At 36.7% G+C, this 13,705-nt stretch overlaps 1 protein-coding gene across 2 annotated transcripts in view; it reads left to right on the top strand.

Moving 5' to 3' along the window:
• RNF13 (ring finger protein 13) overlaps positions 1-13,705 on the top strand; it is a 45,200-nt gene continuing 31,495 nt past the window's right edge. Inside the window, exons 1-3 of one of the 2 annotated variants that reach the window (XM_076341576.1) lie at positions 1-74; positions 6,852-6,979; positions 9,983-10,063. In XM_076341576.1, coding sequence (XP_076197691.1) covers positions 6,866-6,979; positions 9,983-10,063 — 195 coding nt within the window. In that variant the 5' untranslated portion in view covers positions 1-74; positions 6,852-6,865. Of the gene's footprint in view, positions 75-386; positions 480-6,851; positions 6,980-9,982; positions 10,064-13,705 lie in introns of those variants that run through there. The other variant, XM_076341577.1, reaches the window with a different exon arrangement.

Genomic DNA, 13,705 nt, shown 5'->3' with positions numbered 1-13,705 from the left:
GACGGAGGGCGCCATGGAGTCGGCCTAGGCGCGGCCCTCGGCTCCCCGCGCCGGGCCCTGTGCCGGGCCCGCAGGTGAGGGCCGCCGGGGCGGGGGACGCGGTCTCCGGGTCCCCTCGGGCCTCTTCCGTGCTGCCGGGCGCCCTGGCTTCGCGGCGGTTAAGGAATTACTGGCCCGTCGCTCCATTGCGCAGCGCTTATTTGCCTCCACCCTTCGAGTGGCGAGGCGGGGCCGCCCCTCCGTGCGGCTCAGGCGGAGCCACGGCAGGCCCCGCCGCGGTGTGCCTGGCTGCTAGCGGCCGCTGTCCCTGGCTCTTCCCTTTCCCGCAGGCCGTCGCTGCAGTCTGCGCGGAGATCCGGCTCGGCGGGAGGGAGGGAAGGGAAGGGAAGAGAAGAGAAGGACGCTAAAGCGCTCTCCGAGCGTCGCTCCTAGACTGATGAACGCTAAACCCTTGCTCTGGCATTTCACAACTCTGCCTGGTGTGTGGTTTCTCTAAGGCTGTCTGTGCACTGAGCTACTGGTTATGCTTGGAAGATAACGAGTAGCATGGAGTCTGGCTGGCTGACAACCAAATTGCTAGTAAAAAGATGAAAACAAATTGAGAGGAATAGTTCCTGCGTCTTACCAGATCTCAACACTGAACTTTCTTTGTGTGCGTTAGTTTTCAGTTCTGTGGATAGATCTTAGATGGAGATTCGGGTCAGTAATGATATGATGACATCAGAATGCAAAAAGCCAGAGACATTGGGGCTTTTGGGGATATGTGTGAAAATTATTGATATTTTCTGTGTAACTTTTGTTCATCCTCTGCTTGTGGAATTTTGGAAGGTGCAGCCCAATCTACCAGAATATTTGGAATGTTGTCACTGAGTTTGTGGCAAGACAAAGTTTCTGTATGTTCATATGACTTTTGTGATTGCTGTAAGCATTGTAATCCGATGTGGCACTAAAATAGAATTTAAGTTTGTTTAATATGGATGTGCAAATTAGGGTTTTTTCTCCAATGGGAGGGGAAAGAGCTGTTTTCTTGAGAGTTGAAGCATGAGCATAACCATGTGGACAAGGAATTGCTTGGTGTTGTCTTCTGCTGTGAAATACGTTTTGAGTTGATTGAGATAGAAACTTTGGAAAATTTGATATTTATATGTACTTTGTGGAGCTTGGTTTGTGGATAGTTGCCAAAAGCTCTGAATATTCTTATCTGTGTCCCAAGCCATGTAATTCCTTCATGACATTTGTCTTAAATGTGCTCCTGAGGTTTGTTCACGCTGTCAAGTATGAAACTGGTATTTTTGACAGGATGCAGGGACTGTATCCAGAAGAATGTTTTCCACTCAGGTTGCCTATTCTGGTCTGGGAGTCAGTGTATTGGTGTTAAAAACACTGTGTGTTTCATAACTCATTATTATTAATACAAACAATACTGTTAATGTATTAAGAGGTAGGCAAGGTGTTCTTAGTGTCCGGTACAGCAGATAGATGTATTTATCGAGTATTGTCAGTTCTTGTATCGAGCTTATTTAGCCATCCTTATCTTCAAGTGAGAAGGGACATCTTGCTCTCCTCTTCCTTCAAAAGTGTAATCAGGAATATATTTTCTGTTGTACATACAACAATACTACTGCCTTATCTTCATGGGCAATACCTTGTCTGATGTATTCCAAGTTAGTGTGTTTACTTCACGGTTGTCTTGCTGCTCGTAGATATGCTGTGATACAGCACACCCCACATTTTCCCCTCCTCAATTCTGACCTGGTGATCCTGTTCAGTCCTGTGATGGAGGGATGTAGCTCCTCAGGCTTAGTTTGTTTTGTGAGTTCTAGGATGCAGAGTGGGAAGAAAAAAAACAGCCCTCAAAATGCGCAAAGTTACTTAAGGAGAACTTTGTCTATAGACACTGGAAAATAAGGTGTAAAGTACTGAAGACTAGTGCAGAGTCAAGTTTAACTTCTTCTGTGTGGTTTACAGTATAGTCTTTAATTACGTACACCTATATTGCTGTGTGCTGTAAGTTGCCTCGTTCAATTAAGAGTGTAGTCTACAAATGAGCCATGGAATTTCAGGAATTGTAAGGCTTTTTTGCTTGCATTTGAGGCAATAGTTCTTGGGCCCAGAAGAATCTTGTGTGTATGTAACTGTTTGACAGAGAAGACTGCACTGTACATGCATGTTGTTTGCGAGGACAACTTTAATTCTGGTATTTTCTGACCTTGCTCAATACTATTTTAATGCTTTCTCTGTGTTGTGAGGTATGTGCTGAATTACTGTATTGGTTAAAATACTGTGATAGCTTCAACTGTATTGTTGCTTCTGTCATAGTAAAAATGATTGTATTTTTTGAACGATTGTTCTTTATCCTTCCAGTTTCACTGACATCCTCTTTGTTAGGGCAGGCTGATGAGAGAAACTGGTAAATCTTAATTTAGAAAGAGAAGTTCATGAATTTCATAATTCATTATAAGTTCCTGTGACAGTAACTTCTGTTATGCTAACCAGCTGAAAGTTTCACAAAGCATCATATGTCTGAATGACTGAGTCAGAATCATGAGAACTGTTTTTGAAAATATCAGCTGTTTCCTCCCATTAGTAATAATGATTTTTAATTATTTCATGTTAATGTCAATTTAAATCAAATCTAACTCTCCAGTATTTGCTTTAACTAATGTTGAGGACCTCAGATCATAGGACAATCCTTTCTGCTTAAAAAACCCCACAAAGGATAGGACAGGAAGACACGAATTCTTAGGTGTTTCTTGATTCTGAAAGGGAATGTAGTAGTCTTGGCTGTGATTTCTTGATTAAGTCAACAAAGTTAAAATTTTCAGAATGAAGTATCTACAGTCAAATGAAAACAAATCCACATGGAACCATTTAAATAAGAACCCTCAATTTGGAGGCTTTCAACAATCATACAAACAATTTGGATGATCTAATTGAGTTTAATTGTTTGTGAAGTACTTTTAATTTCTCCAATAAAAGAAGTTAGAGGAGATCCAGGTGTTCTGATAACAATATTAGTAAGTACGTACTGTCTACTTCTAAAACTTGTCCCTGAATTATTTTAACTATTATAGCAATATTGGATCCAGTGTATTTGCTGTTGTTTTGTGTTACCACTATTTTAATTTTATGTCACTTCAAGTAATTTCTTACTGTGAGACTAGAGGAATTGCTAGGGAGACTTAGTCATCCATCTGTGGACCAAGGAATTCTTTTAAATTCAGCAGTGAAAGTGGTTAGATTTCATGCTGAATGTAGCACTTAATTGTTGCTTGTTTTGTACTCTGGAGTAGATGGTGTACTGAATCACGTGGTTTTTGTTGAATTTGTTGGAATTTTGAATGTTGGATTTTTTAGCTTCATCACGTTTAGGTGTGAGTTTTTATAAGGGGAATAAGATATTTTGTACTTCTGTGCTCTTAAGAGATTGCCTGCACATAATTATGTTATAGCTAAGCCTAAGAGGAATCTGAAGTTCCTCTGTAGACAGGTAATCGTTGTCTGTCTTAAGACTGGATTATGACTCTAGCAACAGTACAAGAAGAAATTGTCAAATGTAACTTGTCAGTGGAGAACAGAGGTCCTGATCTTCGGCATTAGGTTGTGTTTTTGCAGTGAAAGGCATTTAGAAGTGAAAGCTCAGGGGGAGGTTCCTCCTGGCTGCTTCTCATTAACAGTGACTACCAGCATTCTCATGGGGCTATTCCTGATGCCAGAGATTTTCTGGGAATTAATGATGATCAGGCTGTACACTCCTCTCTTACTGTATCCCAAGTTAGTAAGTAAAACGCTGTTGTGGGAGGCTGAGTTAGGGTAATTCTCCATTAGTATTCCTTGCTCTAAAGAGTTTTTGTTGTTAAGACGGTCCTCTTCAAAGAAAAACAAAAAGGTATTTGTTTAAGCACTAAAATTTATTACCTCACTCAGTTAGTAGTTTTGTTTGGAATAACCTTTCTGTGTGAAAGAGTTCTCAGTCGTTCTTTAAGGTGTGTAGCAGACAAAGAGTCTGTTGTCCAGGTGGATCATAATGCAGAATCCCACTGAGTCTTTCGCCTCTAAGCTTGTGTGCTTGTAGCTGTCTCACTGAACTCGGGTAGTAGTCAGACTGTAAGAGCATGACACACAGAAACGAGCGATGGTTGTCTGTCAAGTTCTGTAGATGGAAGTGCTGCTATGAAATGATCTAGGTTATTACATAGTTAAAATGCGTTCTTTTAAAATGTAAATTTAGAAAACATCTCCCATGTCAGTATACTTATAAAGGCTTGTAATATGCTCATATAGATTAAGTGTATTTTTGTGACTCATACAGAGTATTAACGCAGGACATGTTATACTAGCACTTTGGTGAAATCGTACATTGATGTTGAGTTTTGTTTTAATAAAGTTCATAGAATATGACATCTGGGGAAAAGAAAGTGAAAGGGTAAAGTCAGTAAAGAGGTAGAGAAAACAAACATTGGTTTAATTTTTTTATTGGGGTAGGGAGAGGCATGGCAATAATCCATCCTGTATTTTGGGAACATCATACAGGACGGAAGCGTCTATATGTAGCTCATGAGAGGTGGGGGAGAAGATAGATGGGCATCTGGCCAGGATTCTTATCCAGCTCCCTGTCTTTCCTCTCTGGAAGTCTGTATCCCTTTGTCAGCTAACTATTCCTCCAGTTCAGATTGCATTTCTCAAAAGTGCAAATTAAGCTAAATCTCAAACCCCCACATTACTGCAAGCTGTGGGAAGTATATATACAGGAATTTAAGCCCCTTAAAAAAAAACATTAGGAAACTTCTAAGGCGGGGGGGGGGGGGGAAGTATTAAAAGGTACAGTTTATGTGGAAATTCAAGGACTCAGAAATGAGGAAATGCTACTTTTATGGCTACTTGTGCAACTTCAGTTTACCCATTTGCCCTTTTGTGTAGAAATGGCTATATAGTTTAATAGATCATGTTCTCATATTTTTACCCTACAGAACCTTGCTTCATTCAGTACGTGAGCGGCATGCACTAAAAGACATAAGTCAGTTACGTGGAAGGCTGAAACTTCTTCCTCTCCCTTGCCCAACCCAAGTTTTTGGATGCTTGATTTTGCAATTTAGCTAGCAGAATTTTTACCTTCATATGAGTGTGTATTATGTAATTGCCTCTTGTTTGTATTAGAAGCCGAAAGACCTGCCTTGGATTAAATGCCCATGGGCACATGGTATTGAGCATTTTAGTCTAAAGCTTTGCAGAGACACCATTTCTTACTACATTAAACATGATATTTAGTGAATGTTGCAGATTTACACCATGTTGTTCATGAGTTTGTGGATTGTGAGAGCATAAATTTGAGGGCCCTATAATAAGTGTGGAGGAAGTTGGTCTTTCACAGACATTCAGTAAATCCTGTGGTCCTAAGGAACAGTCTTTATCAGTCATCGAAGTGATGTTTCAACCTGAATCGTGTGTGTTGTCTAGATTGGGACTCTCATTGGTGCCAGAAAAATAATTATTTGGGATAGACAAGTGAAAAGTAATCTGTAACCCATTTCAAAGAATACTGAGTTTCTAAGCTGAGCAGTACTGTGGATTATCATCTTAAGTGTTAGCTTTCATCTTTGCTGGAAAGAATTGAAATGTTCAAAATTTAAACTATATCTTTAACATTTGTGTTGTATTTGATGGGCCAAATTTTGTGATTTCAAGATACGTATGATTGTAAAATTGGCCAATTTTTGATATGAGAGATTATGGAATGAAATCTGTTACCATTGCAGTTAACGCATGTGTTAAATTTGAGAGGGAGTTCAAAGTTCTGTTCATGCAAGTATTTGTTCTGTTTGGGGTTTTTTTTTGGGTTGGGGTGTTTGTTGTAGTTGTTGGGGGGGATTGGGTTTTTTGTTTGGGTTTTTTTTGAGGGTAGCATGATACACTCAATGAATTCAGTAAGGGTGCAGGTATCATTGCTCATACAAGGAAGACATTCAGGCCCTCAATTTGTGTTTTTAATACATTTTTAAAAAAGATCTCATTGTGTGACAAAGGAAAAATATGAACATGTTTGTTTTGCTTCCTCCTAATGCCTCTCTTCACTTTTTTTTTTCCTTTGATTAATGATAAATCAGCAGTTTAAAGAACAGTTTCTGTTAGAAAACATGCCCTTCTATTTCCAGACACAAGCTGTTGCTTTTTGCTGCTGGTTACAAAGCAGAATTAACTTCCTTTTAATGTCATGAGCTTGTGAAATGCATACAAGCATACTTTACGGAGTACTTGTGTTCTTTTTTTTTTTTTTAAAGGTCTCAAGAATGCACACACTTCACAGGAGACTAAATCTGCTATCCAGACCATAAGTCACATTTGAGCATTTGTGAATTTTACTGAAGTTGATAGAACTAGTTTGTATTTGTTACCTGTTGGTATTACAGTGGTTTTGCAAGTGTATATTTAGAATAAACACTTTTAGTAGAATTACTCCAGGTACATGAGGAATTTTCCTGATCTGGATTTATGCTAGAAGAAGGGAAGATTAAAATTAAGAATGTCTAAGGATGATTAATATCATGTGAATGTTCAGTCCTGTATACTGCTTGCATTGCTATGTGTTGCCTAAAGCTTTTTGAAGTGCTACTATTATAATTTTTGTGTTTTATGCATGCATTCCCATGGAGGTTACATGCTCTTAGCAAAAGGGACTTCTATCTCTAAAATAATAATCTAAATTAAAGATTACTTGTTTCTCAAAAGTAAACATAGAATAACATTTTGCGTACTTCTTTAGAAGAAAAGTTTTAACTGACTGATAGAGCCCAGTAAAATGACAGAGGAAAATACTTGCTGTATGCCTTGACTCTGTTTTTTTTTTGTTGCAGGTATTAAATAAAATATGCTGTTGTCAATAGGAATGCTGATGTTGTCTGCCACTCAGATATACACTATTTTGACTGTTCAGTTATTTGCTTTCCTGAATCTTTTGCCTGTGGAGGCAGATATTTTAGCAGTAAGTATAAGAATATTTTTGTATAAAGATGAAATCTCTATAAAATTGAATTTTCTTTTAAACTATTGTATTAATGAATCAGTTAGTACAATAAATGTTATAGCAGGTTGCTTGGAATGGAATTGCCTTAACAGTTTAGTTCAATAAAAAAAATAAACTGTACATTTTCAAATGAGCTTACAGATGATGTGTGCTCAGATACCATGACAGTGAAAGCACTTAATTCCCTTAGTCATTTAAAAAGTTCCAATCTGACCAGATATCCTATAGCATGTTATAATCCTGCTAAAAGAATTCCATGATCATTTGGTTTAGACGGCAATTTAAGTTTTAGTGATGGATGCTGTTTTGTAGGGTAGCTGTATATAAATAAATAAAGTAAAATCATCTTCTATAGCTAGTATAATTTGTGTGCGCTGAAGGCCTTGTCAGTAAAGTTTTTGTATATGTTACTCCTAGGTATATGTTTTTTTTAAATAGCTGATAATCTCTGCTATCATTAAGAGTAATATTTTTTGGGTGTGTAGAATTTTAAATGATCAGGCTAATAAACAGTATAATGAACATAGGGTCAGTGGTAAAAGTTGTTGCTGGGCTATTTATTACCAATTTTATATATCGTGTAGTTTTATGGAGGAAGTTATATGTGTCTTTGTAGGATAGAGCTTAAGCCACTGAAATAATTAAACCTAAGTACTGTAGTCTCTGTATTGTCTGCTAGTTGCAGTGGTATCCAGGAGAGTTGTTAATATCATATCAATTAATTTAGGAGAACAGAGTGAAAAACCCTTGAAGCTAAATGTTAAAATAAAAATACTTAAAAGTTTGTGGTAGTGTGGCGTTGATGAATACTGAATTATGTTATTTGGATCTGCAGGTTGTTACTATTCTAATATTATCTTTTGTAGATAAAAATTTTAAGAAACAATGCAGATAGATAATTGCTTTATTATGGAACTGACATCACCATTCTATTGTGAAATTTTAAACTGGCTTTCTACTGTAAACCTGATTTCCCCTCCCCCTTTTCCTCTCTCACCAAGCCTGTGTTTCCTCTCTTCATAAAAAAACTAGTTTTCATTCTTGCTACTTCCTCCCTTAGAAAAGATATTTAAAAAGAACAAACCAAAAAATCCTCACCAACCTCAAAAAAAAAAAAAAAAAAGAAAAAGAAAAAAAGGCATTTTGGAAGTTTAGTTTAATTTCTTCTATTTAAGCTTCCATGGGCAGTATTCTAAAATAATTCTATCTAAAAATGAAGTGTCTTTTATTCTTGGATATTTGGAAGTTACAGATCTATTCTGACAATGTCTTTGAAGTAGGAAATGAAGAGATGAATTAGACACTTATTAAAACTTTGCTGTGAAAAGGAGCCAGTGGAATGCATAAGATGCTCAGAAGAAGAGGGGATGTTTACACACTGTGTCACATGGAATTGAAGGCATACAGATAGCTTATAATCTTGAGAGATTTCATGGTTTAATGATTGCCCTTTTGGGGAGCAAAATTCCAGCCAAAGTTTTGGGTTCGCCAAGAAAAGAAATTCTTCTTTTCCCTACTGATTTAGATGTATTTTTATGCCTCTGTGTTCTCACATAGTTGCAGCCTCGAAGGATTATGTTTGACTAAAGTAGTTATGTGTATATGAAGCATGATTGATTGTTTTCTTAAATAAGGGATAAAAATAAATAGGTTTGTGTCTGACTCCTAGCTTAAGTTGGGGCTTGCTAAGTGATTCAAGGGAAAACTTACAGTAGCACAAGCTCGGGAAGGATGTTTTGAAGAAGGTAGATGAGCGAATAGTGAGGATGGAGGAAGACAGCGTACTGGCACAGAGCTGTGCTATGTGATGGTAGGATGGAAGATCAGGAGGAGACGCTGTACGGAGCAGATTGATTACACAGAACAAAAACGCTTCCTTGAAATTTAGCTCCATTCCTACCTCTTTCCCCTCAATTTTATTAAAGTCTGTGGGAAGGAAGCTCCTTTGAAATGTTGCTCCTTTGAAAGAGTTAAGATAAATCATGGTAGTGTTTTTCTTTGAACTATAGTTTGAGTTCCCTGTCTAAGTCTGGCTATTAGGAAATGTCCCTATGAAATAAACGTGATCCTTACTTGACTGTTCTGTATGACAATTAGATGATACAATGAATAGACAAATATTTCTGAGTCACTAAACTATTTAATAAAACTTACCAACTGATGTGTGTTCAAGTCAGTTACTGTATAATTCACAACTTTTGCAGGAAACTAACTTTTTTTACTTTCAATGAAAAAAATTTTAGCATACATACAATTTGCACTTTTTATTGTATGGATTCTGCATTGGTTAGGCATATCATAGAGCTACAAAAGATGAACAAGGAAAGGGGAAACAAAGCTTCCACAGATTTAAGGTCTTTACAGTATTCCTCTGTTCTGAAATGAAAGCTTGTAGTTAGTATAAAACAAAACTGTAGAGATAGTTTTCAGCTACTAACCTGAATAGATAGCAGGGAATTGAGAAGGGATAACATATGGAGGCTATTTTTTGCCTACAGTAAACCACCTGTTAAAAGCTGTTCTTCCCCGTACGCAAGTGAATTCAAAGCAAAAAAGAAACAACAAGAACAACACCATCCAAAAAAAAAACCCCACACCCAAAACCCCCAGCTCTTCAGATTTTTGGGGGTTTGGGTTGTTTGTAGCTTCTCTTCTGCAAATATGATGGTATTTGAATTGTAGACAGTAGAAAGAAAGATTTAACAGGGATAATTTAACGAAAGATTACTTACTTTCTTGTTAGATACTAGATAAGAAAAGAATGATGTTGCTATGTGAGTGGAAGACAAGTGGAAGAAGCAATTTTGTGATTTCATTGACATGGTCGCAAGAGGTCCTATGTCTGATAAATATTTTAATCTAAAAAAAAATACACAGTGTTGTTTATTTCTATTTACACTTGTTATCTGTTTCTCTCTTGTTTTGCAAACCTGAATTTTCTTTAAAATTTATTTTTCTTAGTATAACCTTGAAAATGGAACCCAGACCTTTGATGATCTACCTGCTAGATTTGGCTACAGGCTGCCAGCAGAAGGCTTGAAGGTAAAAAACAAAAAAAAAAAATTATATGTATATCCTGAATATATATATAGAGGACTGTATGTGCTGAACACTTCTTCTGTAAGGTAAAAAAGATAAAAGTTAAATGAATATAGTACTGAGGAAAAATAAATACAGAACTGATTAATCTACTGCTCAAGCGAAACAAATGTGCAAAGGGTCTGATAGGAATTGTTGCCTGTGAATAGGAGATCCCTCTCCTAAGAAGAGAATTTTGGTAATCTGAGCTTTTGTATGTAAGAGAGAATTTGCTGAATGCTTTTAATAAATAAATAAATTTAAAATAGCTGAATGATGGGAGTCTAAGAAAGTAAGTTTGGTAGACCATTGTTTTCTCTGAAGTTGGTGGCAATACTGATATATGATGTCAGTTACCTTTCACTGGTATCAGTGGATACCAGACTGAATTTTGTCTTGATTTATTTAAAAAAAAAAATAAATATTTGGAGGATTTACTGTCTGTAGGGTTGTATATTGGTGAGCCCTTTCACACTGTAAAGTGTGGAAAGGCAAGAGGGATTCTCTTCCTTGCATGTGGCCCACATTAAGAGTGCTGTGTAAAGGAATTGTAGCTCATTTTCTTGGGAAAGTACAAGAACTGTTGTCAGTTTGCCTCCCTCGTTGCATTTCTTAAGCAACTGAATGGAGGAGCTTGGGGGCTGCAGTTCTGCCTTAAGCCCCATGTGCTGTGCCACAAAGCTGGTGGCTACGTAGCAGGCGATTGATCACGCACCCTCTCCTTACACAGTTTCTGTTCAATTGCAGTCTGCACCCCATAGCAGACGAGAAGTTGCCCATTCTCCCAGTGCTCCTCTCAGGCATGTGTTGCACTAATGCTGTTTTATTTTACTCTGTATCAGAGTAGACTATGAAGAAGGTTAAATAAATGTAGGTTCCATAGGCAACGATGAGAAGGCACGTTCTACTTTTTTCTGACTTCTGCTAAGGTGGTAGCTGTCCATACATTCTGGTGGCAGTAGTCAGTAATTGGTGTAAAGACAAACTCTTTTATCTGTGTAAAATAAGATAGAGGAGGTAGAAAATAAATTATTTAAAAAGAAATTATATATGGTGATGTTAATGCTGTAAACTGGTGTCATAGTCCCGCTGCTTAGAAAAGTATTTAAAAGCTAGGTAAGATGAATATCCAGTTCAGTTATAGTCTTCACATCCTCTGAGGTAAGTTTGTTGCTGAGATTATGTAGCTGATGCTTGTTGCCAAATACTGGTGTGCTGTGTTGAATTCAGGAACAGTGGGCATGCTGCATTTTTCTCTTTGCCTGATGGAAGATGCCTATGCAGTGACATGAACCGTTTACTTTCTCTAGGATCATATTCTTGCAGTCAGTGTCAGTAAGTTTGTTCATGTCAGATAAAATTTATTTTCTGTTCCTCTCCTGTACTTGAAATGCTCATCTACAAGAAAGGCAATTTAGTTTAGCCGTTCAGTTTACTACTTGTGTGAAGTTCAGGTTTCGTTAGTGTTTTTTTTTATTGTGGAAGTGGCTACATGGAGTCAGTCTTGTGGCAGTAACTTGTTTGTCTGGCTGTCACTTTGAACAGTGTATGAGTAAGTATTTATGACTGATATATATATATATATATGTTTTTATTTTGTATAAGAATTCTAAGCTGTAAACATACTTAGGCAGACCTCCTTCCAAGTTCTGGTGAAGGGGAATTGCTATCATGTACACACATGGAGACCGTGAATAGCACATGAAGGCAGAGAGCTGCTTTCCTATTCATTCTGTCTAGCCTGTATGGCCCCAAAATCTGGCTCTGCAGCATCGTTGATGTTGCAGTGCTTGTGAGTAAACAATATGCAAAAAATGAAGCTGATGTGAAGGTACAAGGTTAGATCCCTCTTTGATTGCATGGTGTCCTTTTAATCCCAAAGGGGAATAAATTGCTGTAAGAATTCCTGTAACTCTAAGAATTCCTCTGCAGATGAAACCTCAAGAAGACTTCATTTTCATGCCCAGTGGGTTTTATCATGGGGAGAAGTAGTGTTAGAGCTGTATAGTTGTTTACTGACTATATTAAGAAACAGAGGGCGATTAAGTGATTTGCCCAAGTAGTGAGCCAATTTAATACATCAAAAATAGATATAAGGAGCTTTGATTCTAACCTTTTTAACTTGTTATCTACCTTTTAATAAGGTAGATGTCGTCACCTGTGTAGAATTAATAATGAATTTTAGTCTTGAATATAATACTAAAACTTTTTTCTGTTTGCATTAAGATTTTAATTATTTAAAAAAAAAGCTATGATATTGGTTGAAATAGGATGAAAATGGTATACTTTTTCAATGCTTATGATTAAGATTTATTAATATGTAACTTGTAAAACACAATTTATCAGATTCTATAATAACTGGTGCCAAAGCATTAATGTAGGTGCCTTTTTTTCTTTGGCTTGTGTGCTCTAGTCATAAAGTGGTCAGTCATTTGTGCCTGTGTCCTTAGAAGAACAGCTCCTCAATTAAAGATATTTAAGAACGTATGGTAGCATTAAGAAAAATCCAGTCTAGTCAGTTACCCTTTGGTTTCTATGTATGCATTTCTTGAACTGAACATGACGTTGTGATTTGTGTGAAACTTCTCTGTAGAATACAGTTGGTTCCAGTCATACCACTCTAGTTAAAAAAGAGTAAATGCTTTGTGTGAAACTATGTAACATAAGTAGCATTTGCTATATGAATCAGGGCAACCTTAGGGACCTAAATTTGGCTGTCAGCGAATCAGTGTAGAATTTTCAGTGGATATTGCTTTTAATTGTTATAGACTGTGTAATGTTGTGCCTGTCACCACAAACTTGGCAAAGAAGAGATTGCTGGTGCAGCTTCTCTGCCAAAAGGGATATTATCATTACAAAAATCTATTCCTCAAAACAAAATTGCTTCTCTCTGTTATAGGTTAAACTTTATGAATAATACATATTTATGGATATAATGTAAGATTATCTATAAAAAGTACATTTAAACTGACAGTTTATATATATAAACTGTATATATATAAACTTAATTTTATATATTTAAACTGACAGTTTATATGTACATCTATATATAACTAAATAATATAATTATATATAATAATTATTTCTACACAGGTGATGACATCTCTTTATATATCTAAAGCTGTTAGTGAAAACTGAGAGTTTAAAGCTTTCAAGGATATATCTAGAACTGTAGCAATAATTTCTTGAGCCCACAGCAGTGCAGCTTCTCGTGATCTTTATTTGCATAAAACAAATCATTTATATTCTTATTTTCTGGCAATTCACTGCTCTTTATCTGTATGATAATTTGCTCTAGCTTTAAAACAAGTGTGAATCTTGTAGGAATATTCTTATGTCAAATGATACTCCATTGCATTAGTGTCCAAAAGCCTCTATCACACTGTGACCTTATTGCACAAACACCTTACAAAGAAAGTAATTTTCCTGAAGAGGTGTATTTCAAATGAAGGGTAGACAAAACCTCCTCTAGGTGTACAGTCTGGATTTTTCTGTATCTTGGTAATCAAAACCTGTTGTGAAGAGACTGACAGAAGGGAATCTAATTACTATCAATCTACTTATTAATTAATTAATATTAATCTCATTAATAAAAATGCTCCTTTT

This window comes from Aptenodytes patagonicus, chromosome 6, assembly GCF_965638725.1.
Source record: "Aptenodytes patagonicus chromosome 6, bAptPat1.pri.cur, whole genome shotgun sequence".
Taxonomy (NCBI): Eukaryota; Metazoa; Chordata; class Aves; order Sphenisciformes; family Spheniscidae; genus Aptenodytes; species Aptenodytes patagonicus.
Note: the sequence above shows the minus strand (reverse complement) of the source record. Positions and strands in the feature narration are given on the sequence as shown.